At 39.3% G+C, this 19,736-nt stretch overlaps 1 protein-coding gene and 1 pseudogene across 1 annotated transcript in view; one reads left to right on the top strand and one right to left on the bottom strand.

Moving 5' to 3' along the window:
* Positions 1 to 19,531, bottom strand: part of LOC116882573 (zinc finger protein 33B-like) — a 28,112-nt gene extending 8,581 nt beyond the window's left edge. The window contains 4 exon segments of the mRNA XM_032883065.1: positions 2,020 to 2,115; positions 2,391 to 2,535; positions 18,133 to 18,264; positions 19,422 to 19,531. Of these exon segments, the coding sequence (XP_032738956.1) occupies positions 2,020 to 2,115; positions 2,391 to 2,535; positions 18,133 to 18,147 (256 nt within the window). The 5' untranslated portion in view covers positions 18,148 to 18,264; positions 19,422 to 19,531.
* LOC116882594 lies at positions 10,392 to 12,770 on the top strand (annotated as a pseudogene).
* Positions 19,532 to 19,736: the final 205 nt, after the last annotated feature.

Below are 19,736 nucleotides of genomic sequence, written 5' to 3'. Positions count from 1 at the left end.
GCAGAGAGGCAAGCAGAGAGAGAGAGGGAAGCAGGCTCCCTGCTGAACAGAGAGCCTGATGCGGGGCTCGATCCCAGGACCCTGAGATCATGACCTGAGCCAAAGGCAGAGGCTTAACCCACTGAACTACCCAGGCGCCCCTCAAATTCTGCTTTGATGGCGATCTCCTTAAAGTTTTCCCTAAGACTCTTCTTAGAATAGCACAATCAACTTAACTTTGCTCTAATTCTAGGATAATTTTTAACACTACAGGGCTTTAATACACATAAGTATCTGATTTTAGTGCCACCTTTTAAATTTATATTTGACATATAACTGCATAAATTTACAGTGTGCAATCTGTTAATCTGATACATTTTTATGCTGTGTAATTGCCACTGTACCAAGAATTACACCCATTATGTTACATAATTACCACTTCTTACTAGTGATTAGAATAATTAAGTTCTAGTGTCTCAGTAAATTTGATTATTGTAACAAAATATTGTCTATATTCATTATACGATATATAACATCTCTAGGGCTTATTTATCTTTTTTTTTTTAAGATGGTATTCATTCACTTGACAGAGACACAGCGGTGGAGGGAACACAAGCCGGGGAAGTAGAAGAGGGAGAAGCAGGCTTCCCACTGGGCAGAGAGCCTCATGCGGGGCTCAATCCCAGGACCCTGGGATCATGACCCTAGCCAAAGGCAGATGCTTAATGACTGAGCCACCCAGGCACCCCTCTAGGGCTTATTTACTACTCGTTACACTTTTATACACTTAAACACCATCTCTTCTTTCTCGCAACCCCTCTACTCCAGGTAACCACCACATTACTCATGTTTATAACAAATACGGCTTTTCTAGATTCCAGATACAAGTGACAACATGCAGTACTTGCCTTTCTCTGTCAGACTTACCTCACTTGACATAAAGCACTCAAGGTTTACCCATTGTGCAAGTGGCAGAATGTCCTTTCTCACGGCTGAATAGTATTCTATTACTCACACACACCTATTTTATTTAGCTGCTCATCCACTGACAGGAACCTAAGGTCATTTCCGTATCTGGCTATTGTGAATCATACTTTGATAAACACCAGCATGCACATTCTCTCTTTGACAGCCTGTTTTCATTTCCTCTGGGTGTCTTCCCAAGCGGAACTACTGGATCATACAGGATTGTTCTATATTTTACTTTCTGAGGAATCTCTATACTGTTTTCTATTGTAGCTGAACCAATTGACATCACAGTCAGCAATGCACAAGCGTTCCTTTTCCTCCGCATCCTTCCCAGAACTTGTTATCTCTTCTCTTCTTGGTACTAGCCATTCTAAATGGTGTGATGTGTGGTTCCGATTTGCATTTCCCTGACGTTTAGTTAACGCTGACCATCTTTTCATGTATTTGTTGGCTGCTACTGCTATTTGTATAAGCTCATCGACACACAGATAATAGCAACTACTCAAAAACTACTTGAGTCAAGAAATGAGCATATGAAGGAATGCCTGATGACGGTAAGGCAGGCAACTGACACTGCTTTGAGAAACAAAGGAATGAAAAAACAACAGTAAAAATAAGGTAGGCAAAGACTGGTCTTTTGATAGATGTAAGAATGGTAAATACTCAAAAAGTGAATCAAAAAGAATTTTTTTTAAGAGTGGTTTCTGGAGGGGCACCTGGGTGGCTCAGTGGGTTAAGCCTCTACTTTCAGCTTAAGACATGGTCTCAGGGTCCTGGAATCAAGCCCAGCATCCAGCTCTCTGCTCAGCAGAGAGCCTGTTTCCCCCTTTCCCTCTGCCTGCCTCTCTGCCAACTTGTGATCTCTCTCTCTCTCTGTCAAATAAATAAATAAAATCTTAAAAAAAAAAAAAAGAGTGGTTTCTGGAGATTTGGTTCGAAAACCAGTATTCCCAGTCAGTTCCCAGGATTAAGACTTCTAAAGAGATATTCTTGAAATTGTCAACCTCTGGGTTAATCATGGGAAGATACTAAATGCCCTGATGTTCATCTGTTCAGTGTCCATTAACTCACCTGGGAAGCTCTGGCTTGGGAATTCTTCCTCCAGTATCCATGGCTCCTCTCCTCGCTCTAGCCTGAAGATCACTTCTGGTTTGGTAACACAATACCCTGACAAAGCAAAACAGTTTAGGATTCAGACCAGAAGGCCTGGACTGCAGGGTCTCTGAAAGAGCAGCAAGCAAGCAAGCTACTCGACGAAGACGCTATTGAACATTTCACTGGAGAGGTTTACACAAATATCTTCCTGGTGCCCAAAAGAGATCAATCAACACTGATTCCTCAGTTCCAATACTAAAAAATCATTCAGCTCTACAGCGTCTATATGCTTCACAGTTAAAAGAATGAGAACATGCTATTTGGAATTACAAAAAAACAGACCTTACCCAGTGAGACAAGGTTACTATAGTTCTCCAGCATCACGTCTCTATACAGGGACCTCTGAGCTGAATCCAGGCGCTGCCACTCTTCCTGGGTGAAGCCCACAGTCACATCCTTAAACGACACTGATCCTTGGAATTTCTGTTCAATCTGAAATGTTCAGAATAGGGTAACATGGAAAAAGCCGTATGGGTACCAATCCTCACCAGGATTACCAAAATAGTTTGCAAAACATCTGACTTTATACTTTGAGGGAAGATGAGAAACCGTAACGGAAATACTATGCCATTGCCTTAAGGTATTATTCATGTAAAAAATGATCAAATCGCATACTGTATCTGGAACCATTCTAGTTCTTAGAAATGCTAAGATTATTAAAATTGTTCTTGGATTCAAGTAGCAATAATATGGTAAGAAAACACGCAGTAGTGTGTTACGATCGCTAAGGTGAGAGTACACAGCAGACAGACTGAAATAAATGAGGAAGAAAATTAGTTCTATTTTGAGTTTCACTGAAGAACAGCTACGGGACAAAGAGTCATGCTGTGCTGTTCACGCAACTCCACGGTACATGCGAAGGCAGGACTCCTCTAGCATATTTGGGAAATGAGCAGAGGGCAAACAGCACAGGAAATGTTGAGAAACAGCTGGCGCTGTGAAGAAAGGGCCATGAAGAAAGCAAGACATGGAATGGATTACAGAGTAATTTTACACCAAGTCTCCAACATACGTGATCACCACCAACCTTACAGAGTATTTTTGAGTACTACACAAGTTTGTATTTATGGATTATGGAAATAAATTATCAATATATTTTGTGACAAGCTTTATTTTTCCTCAACTTTAAAAAGTAAAATGACAGCTTAATATTTTATTTCACTGCAGTACACATTCTAGGTTCGAAGTCTTCAATTTAGAGCCCATAATTAGGACGTGTAGAAAATGAGAAGGGAAGATTTTGGAACTGTTACACTTGAAATACCTGTAGAACACAGAGAAGATACCAACTGGATTGTTTGGGATGTCATCTAGAGTGCATGCCTCTACTTTACGACTCACTGTTCCAAAGAAAGGGGAGCCAGAGAAGAGATCTGAGTGTATATAAAAATTATGTGACTAGGTTTTTATTTATAGACCAATTCTCCCAAAAAAGTAAAGGGAAAGCTAAAGGACAAAAACCATCACTTAGATAAACTACTACTGCAAAAGCTGTGAAACAAATAGGGAATTGATAAGCGGACAGAGAATGATAGAACATGGCCACCAATCATCGGCAGAAAGAAGTTTCCTCAGAGTATATACACAAACAACTGCATAAACACAAGTTATCAAAAAATAAGCAAGGAAAAAATAAACTGGACACTGTATTTTAACAAGATACATCTTAAATGTGAAACGTAATACTGTAGGTCTAGGATGAAAATAAAGTTTTGACAAACATTAATAATTTGGTAGCATTTGACATCACCAACAATGAATCAGAAAGCTCTCAGAGAAGTAAGAGACTGAAAATAATCAAGAATGCAAGGTGAGGAAAAATCACTTTTTAACTGGAAAACAGAAGAACAGGCCATGAAGGAATTTCCTGAAGGTGGGAATTAAAATAAGAATGAATAGTTTTAAAAACTAAGAGATGATAATATGATCATCTGAGTATATACACAAAACCGTGATTTAAAAAAAAAAAACAAACTAGTGGCAAACTAGAAAGAAATTTCCCTAGTGTGATAATGGACTTTCATATATACCTACAGCAAATATTACACTTAATGGTGAAATATAGAAGTGTTCAATTTAGGGGCGCCTGGGTGGATGGGTCTGTTAAGCATCTGACTCTTGATTTTGGCTCATGTCATGATCTCAGAGTCATGAGATCAAGCCCCGCATCAGGATCCACGCTGAATGGGGAGTCCACTAGAATTCTTTCTCCCCTTCCCTCTGTCCCTCCCCTAATCGTGCACGTGCTTATGTGTGCAGTCTCTTTCTCTCTTAAGAAAAAAAAAGGAAGGAAATATGCTGAAGAATTCTGACCTTCATATATGAAATAATTAACATTATTCTGACTCCTGGTTTTAGCTTAATGATATCCTTGAGACTTCTTTAGATAAACAAGTTGTCATTGTCAACTCTGTGATTTTTGTAAATTTGTTGAAGTATGAATATACATAAAAATAACACAAAAGTGAACCTTGGAGTACAAATGGCTCCGTGTAGTTTCACACAGTGAACACATGCATAAAACCGCATTTAGATCAAGAAATAAAACATTAGTGAAACTGAGAAGCTCCTTCATGCCCCATCTAGTATCTACCACCTACCCCGAACCTAACTGTCACATGATAACCACAATGACATACACACTGGGATGTCTGAAATGAAAAACTCAGAAAATACCAAATACAGATACTGGCAAAAATATGAAAACAACTGGAACATTCATACCTTGCCAGTGGGAGGACAAGCAAGTACATACACCTTGGGAAAATATTAGGGAATTTCTATTTAAAGCTATTGTATTAATTCCTTTACTAGTTATATACCCTTTGTCAACCAAAGGGTCTATAGGAAATGTTCAGAGCAGTTTTGTTTATTAGCCAAAACCTGGAAACAGTCCAGAAGCCCATCAACAGAATGGAGAAATAAAACTGCAGTATGGTTATACAGTGGAATACATAACGAAGATAAAAGATAAACTTATACACTCAGCAAAATGGATGAATCTCACACATACAATACTGAGTGGAAGTCAGACATACAAGCAAAACTAATCAATGATAATAGATGTTAAAGTAAGATGGACCTCAAGTACCAGAGAAACTTCTGGGGTACTGGGTGGTAATTACATGGGTGTGTGCGTGCGTGCGTGTGCACACATACACACACACACGTAAAAATTCATCAAGCTTGACACTTAAGTTATATACAGCTTATCTCAATTAACTGAAAAAATACTTTTTGGAACTTATAATACACACTAAGTTCTTGGCATAAAATTGATGATATACTATTCATAAAACCAACAGACTAAAACAAAAGATTCTGAAAAACAACCGCAAAACCAAGGCATTTATTTGGAAGTGATGTGGAAATGTAGTATCATTCTGACATTCTTTTCTAGTTTGGATGGAAGGGAAGAAATGGACAATCAAAGATTCTGATGATAAAACATTACTCAACGAAGATATGTTAACAGAGAAATACAGACTATTATAACAGTAATGTCTTCATAATCAAAACTAGAAAGCAACAATTTCTCAAATTAGGGGAAAAAAAGAAAGTAAATTTGACCAGTAGTGCAACGACAAACTGAGTGTGTAACAAAAATTATAACGATATAGAACACACAAAACATTAATGATGTTATACTAGGATATACAGTAAACAAGATTGTAAAACAAAAAACCTAAACTATAAGATGGCATATGAATGTGCTAAATTTCTTACCAATGGGTGACATAACTGATTTGAAAACAAAACCAATTATTTGCAACATCAAAAAAATTTGAAAACAAAATAATGGGCAAATATCAAATACACTGCAAAAAATATATATGCAAAATAGGGGCACCTGGGTGACTCAATCACTTAAGCATCTGCCTTGGGCTCAAGTCATGATCTCAGGGTCCTGGGATCCAGCCCCATGTTGGGTTCCCTGCTCAGTGGGGTCTGCGTCTTCCTCTCCCTTTGCCCTTCCCCCACTCCTCTTTCTCTCTCAAATGAATAAAAAAAACTTTAAAAAATATATAAGCAAAATTAAAGTGGTTTAACTAAATTCACAGCAGATAAGGTAACACTGAGGGCTAAAAGAATGAAATGAGCAATGATGATTCTTCAAGAAGAGAATGAAATCATTTATCTTTTTTAGCACCAAATATCAGAAAAGCCAATCACTTAAAGAAAATACAACTATAGAGGTGCCTGGGTGGCTCAGTTGGTTAAGCGTCGGCTCGGGTCATGATCCCAGGGTCCTAGGATGGAGCCCCACATTGGGCTCCCTGCTCAGTGGGGAACCTGCTTCTCCCTCTCCCTCTACTGCTCCCCCTGCTTGCGCTCTCTCTGTGAAATCAATATATTTAAAAAAAAAAGAAAAGAAAATACAACTATAAATATGAGAACACTTTTTTAAAAAATATTTTATTTATTTATTTAACAGAGTGAGGGAGAGATCACAAGTAGGCAGAGAGGCAGGCAGAGAGAAGGGGAAGCAGGCTCCCTGCTGAGCAGAGAGCCTGATGTGGGGCTCGATCCCAGGACCCTGGAATCATGACCTGAGCTGAAGGCAGAGGCGTAACCCTCTAAGCCACCCAGGCACCCCAAGAGGACACTTTTAAGACAGTCATGTATCTATGAAAATATAGGAGATACACTCAACTCTCCATGAAATATATTTTGTTTTCCTAAAGAAAATACTGTATATGATATCCCAAAAGAAACTGATGCTTTGGGTTGAAACATTAAAGAACTACCAAAATAGATTTAGAAAAAGGTAGAAAATCAGTGTATAGTCCAATAACCAGAAATAGGATTTAAAAATATTTAAAAATCAACTGAAGATCTTGAAGTCTACCATGGAAAAAAATAATTTCAGATATTTTCAGGATTAAAAATCTAGCCAACGCTAAGTGACAACCCATGTTATTTATTTATTTATATTAAAAATGTATTTATCTGAGAGAGAGAGCACACACGGGCAGGGGAAGGGGCAGAGAGAGAAGCAGACTCCCTGCTGAGCAGGGAGCCCAATGAAGGGCTCGATCCCAGGACCCCGAGATCAGGAACTGAGCCGAAGGCAGATGCTTAACTGACGGAGCCACCAGGCAACCCCCAACAACCCATGTAATTTAAACATTCTATACCATAAAAAACATCGGTGAAACATTATAAATTTAGTAACAAAATATTGTTCAAAAACAGTTCCTATTTAATTTTGATACATATATTCTAAATAAAACACTTGCAAACTCAATTCGTAACAGTCTATTAAGAGTAATTCAGGAAAAAAAAAAAAAAAAGCAAAAAGCAATTCAGCATGTCCATCCAGAACACTCCAGGTTCCAAACAGGTTCAGAAAAGCAGGTTATTTTGTTTATGTATATATTCCAAACACTTAAAACAGTCCATGAAAGGTGTTCAAAAAATATTTGCCAAATGAATGGTCTAGTATATTTCTTCTAAAAATTTAAGCTTAGGACACAGGGAGCTCCAGATATTGGAATTATCTGACATATTTAATGACTATGGTTAAAATGATCAAGAAAAAGGCTTGTTGAATCACCATATTGTATGCCTGAAACTAATGTAACATTGTGTGTCAACTACAATTTAAAAAAAAATGATAAAGGGAAGGGGCGCCTGCATGGCTCAGTGGGTTAAAGCCTCTGCCTTGGGCTCAGGTCCCAGATCCCAGGGTTCTGGGATCGAGCCCCGCATCAGGCTCTCTGCTCAGCAGGGAGTCTGCTTCTCCCTCTCTGCCTGCCTCTCTGCCTACTTGTGATCTTTATCAAATAAATAAATAAAATCTTTTTTAAAAATGATAAAGGGAAAAAGATGGACAGATTGAGAGTTTCAAAAAGAGATATAAAAACTATGAGAAAGACTGAATATAAATGGCAAACCTTAAAAGCAGCCAGAGAGAAATGAAACGGTAACTACCTTCAGAGAAAATGCAGTCCCAAACTGCAAAATATATTTACACACATACACACACACACTTTTCAGATTCACACGTACCTTCTGTACTTAAATTGGCCAGTCTGGGACACAAAGCAGATTTCCACAACTTCAAAGATTTGATGTCATATAGAGAACATTCTTTTTGTAGTGTTTAATGTATCAGTAAGAAAAAGATTAACTAGAAAACTTCACAACGTTTACAGATTAAGACAGATGTGTTGTTATATTTATTTAAGAAATATATTACTAAATAGAGATTAGAGGTTATTTATTTATTTATTTATTATTTGAGAGGGAGAACACACCCATGTGCCTGCAAGTGGGTGGGGAAGGGCAGAGGGAGAATCTCAAGCAGACTCCTCACTGAGCATGCAGCCCTCCACGCAGCGCAATTCTACAACCCCGAGACCATTACCTGAGCCAAGACCAAGAGTTGGACACTTAACCGACTGAAACACTCATGTACCCGTAGATTAGAGATTATTTTTAAGTGAATTATCAAAATACAACATACCAAAATCTGTGAGACACATCTAAGAAGTTATGTTTAGAAAAAAACAAATCCTTAATAGTATACATTAGAAAAGTTAAAGAATCAGTAAGTATCTACCTTTTTTTAAAGCAAAAGAGGAAGTTACAGCTAATATATGCACAAAGACATGTTACAGATCAGACTTTAAAAGATTTAAAAAATCTACATACAGTAGAAAGAGAGAAGACAAAACCAAGTCTGTACCTTGACAATTCTTTGCCAAAACTGATCAAGTTATAAAGAAGAAAGGCTCACTCTCCAATATCTGGCATGAAAACAACATCTCTATACAGTTCCTGTGGTCTATGAAAATATAGTGAAGAAATTACAGGCCAATAAATTTGAAAATGTGGGGAAAAAGTTTACTTTCAAAGAAAGAAACTATTTATCAAAACTTACTTTTTAAAAAAAGAAAATCTAGGGTCACCTGGGTAGCTCAGTTGGTTGAGTGTCCAACTTTTTTTTTTAAGATTTTATTTATTTACTTATTTGACAGAGATCACAAGTAGGCAGAGAGGCAGGCAGAGGTTGCGGGGGTGGGTGGGGAGCAGACTCCCTGCTGAGCAGAGCCAGATGTGGGGTTTGATCCCAGGACCCTGGGATCATGACCTGAGCCGAAGGCAGAGGCTTAACCCACTGAGCCACTGAGGCGCCCCAAGTGTCCGACTCTTGATCCTGGCTCAAGTCTCAATCTCAGGTCATGAGTTTGAGCCCTGCACTGGGCTCCACTGTGGACATGTAGTGTACAAAAGACAGGCAGAAAGAAAGAAAGAAAGAAAGGAAGGAAGGAAGGAAGGGGAAAGGAAAGGAAAGGAAAGGAAAGGAAAGGAAAGGAAAGGAAAGGAAAAAGGAAAAGGAAAAGGAAAAGGAAAGGAAATCTAATGTCACATGTCTGTTAAGGAAATTGCATCTATAATTTAAACTCTTCCCATGTGGGTGCCTGGCTGGCTCAGTTGATGGAACACGTGACTCTCAATCTCAAGGTTGTGAGTTCAAGCCCCAATCTGGGAACAGAGCTTCCTTAACAAAAGAGAGACAGGAAGAAAGAAATCTTCCCATGAAGGCAACTCCAGGCACAGATGGCCTCACATATGAATGAAAAACCTAAGAAATAGCAACAAAATAAAACATCCTGTAGAGAAAGCAAGAGGAAATACTCCGAATTCATGTTATAAATTCAACATATTCCTGATATTAAATACTAAATCGTAATAAGAACATATCCTCCCCCCCTCTCTACCCCAAAACACTTACTGGTCTTTCTCATGAGGGACACAAATATAAAAATCCGAGACAAAGTACTATCAAACTAAAGCCAGGAATATATAGAAAGAATACTATGGCCCAGCTCAGTTTCTTTCAAGAATATCTAGTTTGTTTTACATTTAAAAATTAATGTAATTTACCAACTAAGAAAATAGAGGAGATAAATCGTATGATGATTTTAATAGATGTTCAAAGCCATTTAATAAAATTTAATGGACACTCACGAAAACAAGAAAAACTTTAGATAAGAAGGAATAGAATGGAACATCCTTGATGTGGTAAGAAATGAGAAATAAGGGGCGCCTGGATGGCACAGCTGGTTAGGCGTCCGACTCCTGGTTTCGGCTAAGGTCATGATCTCGGGGTTGTGGGATCAGGTCCATGTTAGGCTCTGTGCTCAGTGGGTCTGCTTGAGATTCTCTCCTTCCTTCCGTCCTCTCACTCGTGTTCTTTCTGTCTCTCAGATAAATAAAATAAATCTTTAAAAGAAAGAATAAAAGTGAACACCAGGGACATTGTGCAAGTGGCTGGCACCATGAAGATCTGGACTTCAGACCACGTCTTTGACCACCCATTGGAAACTATTACAGCTGAAATGCAGAAAGACCCAAACGTGGTTGGAGGTGATGTACTGGACAGACAGATCACTCTGGAAAGCTGTACAGCCAAAGACTTCTCAGCACAGAGTGGGGGCTGCCTTCCATTGTGAAATCTCATATTGCAGCAAGAACTAAAACATTTGTGCAAGAACACTCTGTATGTGATCCTGCAGAGAAAACGATGGAACTTAAATCTACTAATATTTCACTTACAAATACGGTGTCTGCAGTTTATACACAAACCACACCCTCAGGACCCAGAAAAAAACCATTTTGACTCAAGAAGCTGTGATAACTGTGGAAGGAGTCAGTCTTAGCAGTTACCTTGAAGGACTGACGGCAAGCATTCAAATGCCAAGAAAGGCCGAGAAACAATGGAATCGGTAATACATCAATTAAATGCTGAGACTGAAGACTTGGCAGCTTAGGCAAGAGGGAGCATGAAGACACCGATGGCAGTGGCAGGGTTTATAAGAGAAATGAGGATGAAAGCTGTTATAAGATACACCCGCTCCCCACATCTCTGCAAGCTGGCAATATACTTGTTATTTAAAAATCAAAAATATATTTTACGTGGGATTTTTTAAAATAAGCTGAAGAAAAGCTGTATGACTTTTGATTAAAAAAAAAAAAGAGGTGGCAGATTTCTAAATAAAAGGGATCATCCGAAAGTAGTATTGTTTGAAATGCCCATCTAATTCCTGAGGATTCTAGTATTTATGTAAAAATTTAACAATTTCTGAAAAGTACCTGGAAAGTCATATTGGCATATTACATCTCCTTTAATGCAGAACTGTAAAGCTTTTCATGCATTAGTACTTTTCTCGGCTTTGGACTAACCCCAGAACAAAGCTGAGCCACTTAAACACATATAATTATCCTGCCACAGTAAACCTAAAGAGTTTGCATTAGGGAATGCTTTAAAAAAAAAAAAAAGAGAGAGAGAAATTATAGGGGCACCTGGGTGGCTCAGTTGGTTAGGCATCAGACTTTGGCTCAGATCATGATCTCAGGGTCCTTGGTTCAAGCCCCACATCAGGTTCCCCACTAAGCAGGGAATCTGCTTCTCCCTCTGCCTTTGCCTCCTCCCCCTGCTTGTGTGAACACTCGTTCGCACTCTCTAAGTAAAATCTTAAAAAAAGGAAAAAATTTACAGTTTTAAAAGATATTGATTTGTATAAAATAACTTGCTCTGTTATAAACCACCATTAAAATAACAGTGTTTAGTTTGGTACTTAAATGACATTTTGGGGGATACCTGGATGGCTCAGTGGGTTGAAGCCTCTGCCTTCGACTCGGGTCATGGTTTCAGGGTCCTGGGATCGAGCCCCGCATCGGCTCTCTGCTTAGTGGGGAGCCTGCTTCCTCCTCTCTCTCTGACTGCTTTTGTGATCTCTCTCTCTCTCTCTCTCTCTCTCTGTGTCAAATAAATAAATAAATCTTAAAAAAAATAAAATAAATGACATTTTTGGAGTGAAAATTATTACTAAAGTAATACATAACTCCAACAACAACAACAAAGGATTTTATTGTATTAAAGAGTACTGTATTAATTTGCTACAGTTTTGTAACTTAGGAAAAGTATTACCTTCCTTGGATTTGTCCTTTATGACTTAGTATGCTATAAAGTAGGCTTAAGATGTTACCTGAAAAATAAAGTCAACCTGGAAGTTTGCAGCACTCCAAAGAGAGAAGAGCTGTTCACATCATTTAGCATTTCACATCTGACTAACTTATAAACTGCCAGGTGTCAAAACCATGGTTCTCTAATTGCTAAAGCATGACATGCCAGGTTATTTGGATATAATTACTTTTTGAAGTAACTGTGACCACAAAACATCTTTTTTATGAGATCGGAAGGGAGACAAACCATAAGAGACTCTTAATCTCACAAAACAAACTGAGGGTTGCCAGGGTGAGGGGGTTGGGGAGAAGGTGTTTGGGTTACGGACACTGGGGAAGGTATGTGCTATGGTGAGTGCTGTGAAGTGTGTAAACCTGGTGATTCACAGACCTGTACCCCTGGGGCTAATAATACATTATGTTAATAAAAAATTAAAAATTAAAAAAAAACTTTTTTACATGAAGAACTCCACGTTATTTGAAATTACTCAATCATTGTCTTTCTGAAGCATATATCCCAGGCACTTAGTGTTTTTAATAATATGGTGCAACTGCAGGGGGGTAGGACGTGGAGGGGGGAGAAAAAAAGTGATAACGAGAAAAAAAGTACTGATCTAAACTAAGCCCTACATGAATTGCTTTGGAGCTTTTATTTACAGGAAATCCTTAAGGAGCAGCTGCAATCTGAATAACAATCCAGTAAACATATTTTGTTTCAAATTTTGTAGCAATTATTAACCAGTAAATACCTTTGATATTTGCAATTGTTACATAGAGTACTTTAGTTAGAAGGTAATTAGCTCTTGTCCTGGATTATGTAATGCTTGATGAGATAAACTCATCCGGTTTCCTATAAAAGAAACCAGTTGATATATGTTTATAACCAAGAAATAGTAAACCAAACTATTTAAAAATTCATGTTTTCCTACTTAAAATACTGTTTAGCTTAAGACTTCTTAGGATATCAGTAAAACCAAGTTAAATCCAAAGAGTTTTTTGTGTTTTAAGATTTACTTATTTTTTTTTAAGATTTTATTTATTTATTTGACAGAGATCACAAGTAGGCAGAGAGGCAGGCAGAGAAAGGGGGAAACAGAGTCCCCGCTGAGAAGAGAGCCCGATGTGGGGCTCGATCCCAGGACCCTGAGATCATGACCAGAGCTGAAGGCAGAGGCTTTAACCCGCTGAGCCACCCAGGCGCCCCTTGATTTACTTATTTATTTTAGAGAGAGCGAGCATACAAGCAGGAGGGGCAGAGGAAGAGGGAGAGAAAATCTCAAGCAGACTCTGTGCTAAACACAGAACCCAATGCTCGATCTCACCACCTCAACACTGACTTGAGCGGAAAACAAGAGTCAGATGCCTAACTGGATGCACTGCCTAAGCACCCTCCACTAAGGTTTCTGATTACTTTTTGCAGCTGAAGATGGTTTTTACAACTGAAATAATATTCTGGCAAAACAAAACACTGCTAAAACATTGATATTTGATAAAAAGCTGCCTTCTATAATTTCTGTAAATTATACTTGTTCTGAAAAAGATGCAATGCCCTAATGATAAAAAGATTTCTCAATAGGGTGCCTGGGTGGCTCAGTGGGTTAAGCCTCTGCCTTTGGCTCAGATCATGATCTCAGGGTCCTGGGATCGAGGCCCGTATTGGGCTCTCTGCTCAGCAGGGAGCCTGCTTCCCCCCATCTCTCTCTGCTTGCCTCTCTGCCTACTTGTGATCTCTGTCTGTCAAATAAATAAATAAAATCTTAAAAAAAAATTTTCTAAGCAAACAAAAGTAAATACCAAGTCCATTAAAACGGCATAAATGTGAAAGCCAAAAAAAAAAAATACATTTAAATAATAACAGAGGAGATTATCTATTGGCCTTAGAGTAGAAAAAATAATTTTAAACAGGACACAAATGACAGCAACATTAATAAATTTAATAAACTAATCCAAGGATCTGGAAAGTCTTCCTTGTAAAGAGCCAGACAGCAAATACTTTACGTCTCGAGGGCCAGATGGTCTTCATCATTTCACTACTTCATGCTACCACTGAAGCCACTGATTGCACACAAATGAATGACCAGCATAGTAACAGGTAGGGATTGTAAGAGGAGCACAAGGGAGGCTTTGGAAGTGCTGCCAGTATTTGCTCTAACCTACGTATTAGTTACACGGGCATTAGATTTGTGGTAATTCACTGGGCTCTACACTTAATAATCTGTGGATTTTTTAAAACATTTGTTCTATGTATAAAAATAAGATTAAAAAATGAAATACATTTTAGGTTAGTGATCAAAGAAACCATCAGAAAGGAAACAGAAACCTGCGTAGGAAAAAAAGCACCACATATTGATACTTGATACTGATTCTGCAGCTAAAGTAGTAATAGAGGGAAATTATATCCTTACATGGGCATAATAAAGAGATTTACAATAAACTCATCTTCAACAAAAAGTTACAAAAAACATCCTATAACCAAAGATATCTGAAGGAAAGAATAAAGGTAAAAGCAGAAGTTAATAAAAATAACAGTTACAGGGGCGCCTGAGTGGCTCAGTGGGTTAACCCTCTGCCTTCGGCTCGGGTCCTGATCTCAGGGTCTTGGGATTGAGTCCCGCAAGGGGGGGGGGAGTCTCTGCTCGACGGGGGGCCTGCTTTCCCCCCTCCCCTCTGCCTACTTGCGATTTCTCTCTCAAATGAATAAATAAAATCTTTAAAAAAAAAAAAATAACAGAGGGGCGCCTGGCTGCTAGAGTCAGTGAAGCATCGGTCTCTGCCTTTCTGCTCAGGTCATGATCTCAGGGTTGTGAGACTGATCCCCACATTGGGCTCCAGGCTCAGCATGGAATCTGCTTAAGACACCCTCTTCCTCTCCCTGTGCCCGGCTTCCTGGGCTCATGCATACCTGTGCTCACTCTCTCAAATAAATAAATCTTTTTTTTTTTTTAAGATTTTATTGATGTATTTGACAGAGAGATCACAAGTAGGGAGAGAGGCAGGCAGAGAAAGAAAGAGGAGAAAGTAGGCTCCCTGCTGAAGAGAGAGCTCGATGCGGGACTCGATCCCAAGACCCTGAGATCATGACCTGAGCAGGAGGCAGAGGGTTAACCCACTGAGCCACCCAGGCGCCCCAAATCTTTTTTTTTTTTTAAAGGGGAAAAAAAACCAGAGTGAAAATCAGTAAAACCAAAAGCTGGCTCCATGAAGGATAAAATAGTATCTGTGATAAATATTAGTCCAAACAAATTAGAAAAGCCATTAGGAATAATAAGGAACAAATTAAATATTTTTCCGAATTTTTATTTAAATTCTAGTCAGTTAACATACAGTGCAATACTGGTTTCAGGAGCAGAATTCAGTGATTCATCACTTGCATACAACACCCAGTGCTCATCACAAGTGCCTTCTTTAATACCATCACCCATATAGTCTATCCCCACCACCTCCCTCCACCAACCCTGTTTGTCCTGTCCTTAAGAGTCTCTTATGGCTTGTTTCCCTCTCCTTTCCTTCCTCCCATATATTCATTTCTTTTGTTTCTTAAATTACACATATGAGTGAAATCAAATTAAATATTTTTTAAATGATTAAGAATACTATAGACAAGGTTATGGAAAAAAATACTGACAAACAGAATTACAGTGATCATCAAAAGAGTAATACTTTTTGACCAAGTAGGGCTTCTTTTAAAAAAATAAAGATTAGTTTTTTAGAAATATGGAAATATAACGGATCTAAAAAGAAAAATTATATCATCATTCCCATAAAATGTTCAGAAAGCATTTGGAAAAATTATTCTAATTTTCAATAAAATAAGACTCCAAGGATACTCTGTGAACATGACAAACCCCCCTCAGTCCAAAGTCAGCAACATGCATAATGGAGAAGAAACACGGCAGGAATTCCCACTCACATGCATTGTGTTAGTTCTTTTATTGTTTTGCTTATTTTTTAGAGATGCTCAAATATAAAATCAGATCCCGTCATCACATTATACTAAAAAAAATTCTAGATTAAGGTACTAAATATTAAAAAAAAAAAGTCTTATTAGAAAAAAGACAGAATACAGAAAAATGTCATCAGGCCCCCAGGGTCAGGAAAACAAGAATAAAAAATAGAAGAGGCAAAAGGGTTGTATCACAATGTAAAATTTCCAGAAATAATACTATTATATTAAAAAACAAAGCATATGGAGAGAAGAAAATTGGTAAAAATTATCACGAAAGACTACCACCTAGGGGCGCCTGGGTGGCTCAGTGGGTTAAAGCCTCTGCCTTCAGCTCAGGTCATGATCCCAGGGTCCTGGGATCAAGCCCCTGCTTTCCCCTCCCTCTTTGCCTGCCTGCCTCTCTGCCTACTTGTGATCTCTGTCAAATAAATTTAAAAAAATCTTAAAAAAAAAAAAAGATTACCACCTAAAATACATAAGAATTCTCACAAAACTCAAAGTTTTTAAAGTCTGAAAGACCTTAAAAATGCCAGATTTATGAAAGTCAAAAAAACTCAACAACCAGAAAAATGGAAATTAAAGTTTTTCACCCCTTAGTGTAAAAATACTTTTTATATCTGGAAAGGAGAGAGGAAAAGTAGTCTTCTAATGAATAAGTTTACCTAGAAAAATTAGAAATGCTCATATCCTGTAACTCAAAAATACTAATCATTGGACTATAGAGCAGTAATTCTTAAACTTGATGTGTATCAGCATCATATACACACCTTGTTAAAAATATGGATTGCTGGGCCTCGCCCCCCCCCAATTTTTCTTCCAGAAGGTCTGGGAGCATACATAAAAATCTGCATTTCTGACGAGTTTCAAGGTGATACTGCCATTTCTGGCCAAAGAACCTAACTTTGAGAAGCACTGCTCCAGAGTCTGGAGATACACTTGCATCTATGCAGAGAGAACAAGGATATTCACAGTAGCATTTATATTAATGAAAAGTGGAAATTACCTAAATGCCTATCAATAAAATATAGTATTTAGAATATAGTGTACCCGTACAGTGTGAAAAATAGAGCATTAAAAGGGATAAACTACATATGAATAGATCTCAAATTACTGGTCAGTTGAGGGGGAAAATGTCCATTGCATATACATGAAGATAATTTATACATTTCTAGAAGTATGCAAAACAATGAACAGTTATTATTCAACTCTCTACCTATCTTTTCAATGTTTGTGTATTGATATGATGATAAAGCTAGTAGACAAAGGATGAAAAATTGGAACCGAACCACAGGGCTCAATGAGGAAGACTCCACGAAAGGGCCATCAGAAGACTGATACCAGAAGAGGACAAAGAAGACTTGCCCCAGGAGCTGCAGTAGAGTAATGCAGCAGTTCTTCAAGGAAAGCAATTACAATTAAATCTTTGGCCACATTTACCTGGATAGATCCCAATAGCAGAGGGGAAAGACCAGGACAGAATTCTATGGGAAGAATTTGACTGGGAAGCTCAGACATACTTACAAGAGAATTTACCTCTGAACCATTGGCTGTGCAACTTAAATACACAAGCTGGCTAAAGTTCTCGCGGAGAGTTTTTGAAACAGGCATGCAGGCATTCATTCCTCCGAACATACCAGCTTTTATAGCAGGACCAGATAAGACCATTATAAATTCACTACTTTAACTATCTCTTGGACCCTATTACTCTCAGTGAGGAATGGCTTTAGGCACTCCTTTCAGGGCTGTCACTGGAAGGTTATCCACTATGTGTCCCTATGTTAAGACCAAAAATTATATCTTTCAAGAAGTCTTTGTGTTTAAAAAAAAAAAAAAAGTCTGTCTGTATCCAAAATACAGTGTCTTCCTTTTTCCATGGTTATCAGAAACAGCAGAGACGTATTTGTGGATCAGCTTAGAAACTCTAAGATATATAATGATCAGTCTGTATCTATAAGCCAACTTGGCCTTGCTCCTGATCTGTTACTTTATATTTTAAAGTAAGATTTTTATCAATTACTAATTTTCCACATCTTAACATATGGACTCCTACAAATCTCACAAAGTCCACTGTAAAAAAAAAAAAAGTGGGGAATGAACAAATAACTTACCTGGGACTTGTTCATTTTCTGCTGTCTTGGATAAATGCAGACAACTCTGAAGATGTGCTGGGTTACAAGAGGGAAGGGGCCATGGAAGTTCTGGTGTGCCTAGCAGCTCCAGAATCCTCCTGCCCTAAAAAACTACACACATCCAACAGACAGGAAGAATGTCAGTACCTCCGACCTTCGGATGCTGAAACACCCCCTATATAACATGACTCTGATATTATCATGTAGTAGCTCCTGGACATAACGTTTTTCACTGGGTAAATGTAAATATTTGCTCCCTGAGGATTTAACAGTTTAAACCTCCCCTGATGCTCACACACACAAAAATTTTTAAATAAACTAGTTTAGACCAAACAATACAGCCAGTGAAATAACATTAACTCTTCACTAAAACTGTTTAAAAAATACTCCGGACTAACCTGTTTATCAATTTCCCTACTGTTACTAAACCCTTGGTTAGTGATTCCGCAGAAAGCTATAAAAAGCAGTGCTTTAAGGAAAGGTCTAGGTTTCAATTTCTGTAGGTTTGTTGCCATTTTTCAAAAGGACCTTTTAAATGTAATTTGCTTTTCCTTGCGTGTAAAAGCAGACAGTTCTCTCTCATGAGTCAGGAGACACTTTTAGTCTTCGCCACTAACAGGGTGATTCTGAACAAGTCGCTAACCTTCAAGAGGGGAATTTATTTATTTATTTTTTTTTAATTTTTTTGCCATTAAATAAGACAAAAGCAGAGAATTCTTGACGACCCTTCGTAAATGCCAGGGCAAGTCAGGCCTGATTAACGGCGCACATCGGGACGCAGTGTTCGGCACGGCTAGTGGGCAGCTCAGCCTCCAGGAAGAATATAGGGGAGAGCCGAGGGAACGGGTCTCCCCGAGCCACAGCCCGGGCGGTAACCGCACAGCCCGGGCGATAACGGCGCGGCCCGCTTCCCCGACCATCGCACGTAAGCACCCACCGCGCACGCGTAGACGTCCTCCCCGCAGCGCCGTCTCCCACCCACGGGTTCCGCCCACCCACGGGTTCCGCATACCCACCGTGCATGCGCACACGCCCTCCTCCTTCGGCCTCCAAAACGGGGCCCCACGAACAGCCCCGCACGTTCCGCGCAGGGGCCGATCACGTGGGGTCTTCGACCCCTAGTCTTGATGCAGACGTCCAAATCCTGCCGTGGGCGGGCCCGCGGATTTCCTCCACACTACTGGGCACCGACCCCCTACCAGCGACCCGCGACCCCCCGGGCAGCGCGGCGCCACACCTCGGCCTTTGTCCAGCTGTCCCGGACTCACCTGTCGCTTCCTCGTTGGGAGGGACTGGCCCCAGAAAAGCGCGGACATTCAACGGTGCAGGAATCGCCTCCCACGCGAGACCTGAATAGAAGGGGGGGGAGGGAGCGGTGGAAGGAAGTGCACCGAGGCAGAAAGCGGAACCAGGCATGCGCAGAAACAGGCATGCGCAGAACCTGGCAGTCCGGGCAATCTGTGCTACCAGTTAGAACTACCTTTCCCTGGTACCCGCGGTGCGAGATTGGCTCAGAGTGCAATCTTCTGTCGACCACGAGAAAGTTTGGGGCTCTTGAGATAGCTCTCCAAGCAATCAGAGCC

This window comes from Lontra canadensis, unplaced genomic scaffold (assembly GCF_010015895.1).
Source record: "Lontra canadensis isolate GAN:19392208 unplaced genomic scaffold, GSC_riverotter_1.0 scaffold85, whole genome shotgun sequence".
NCBI lineage: Eukaryota > Metazoa > Chordata > Mammalia > Carnivora > Mustelidae > Lontra > Lontra canadensis.
This window is presented reverse-complemented; position numbering and strand designations above follow the sequence as displayed.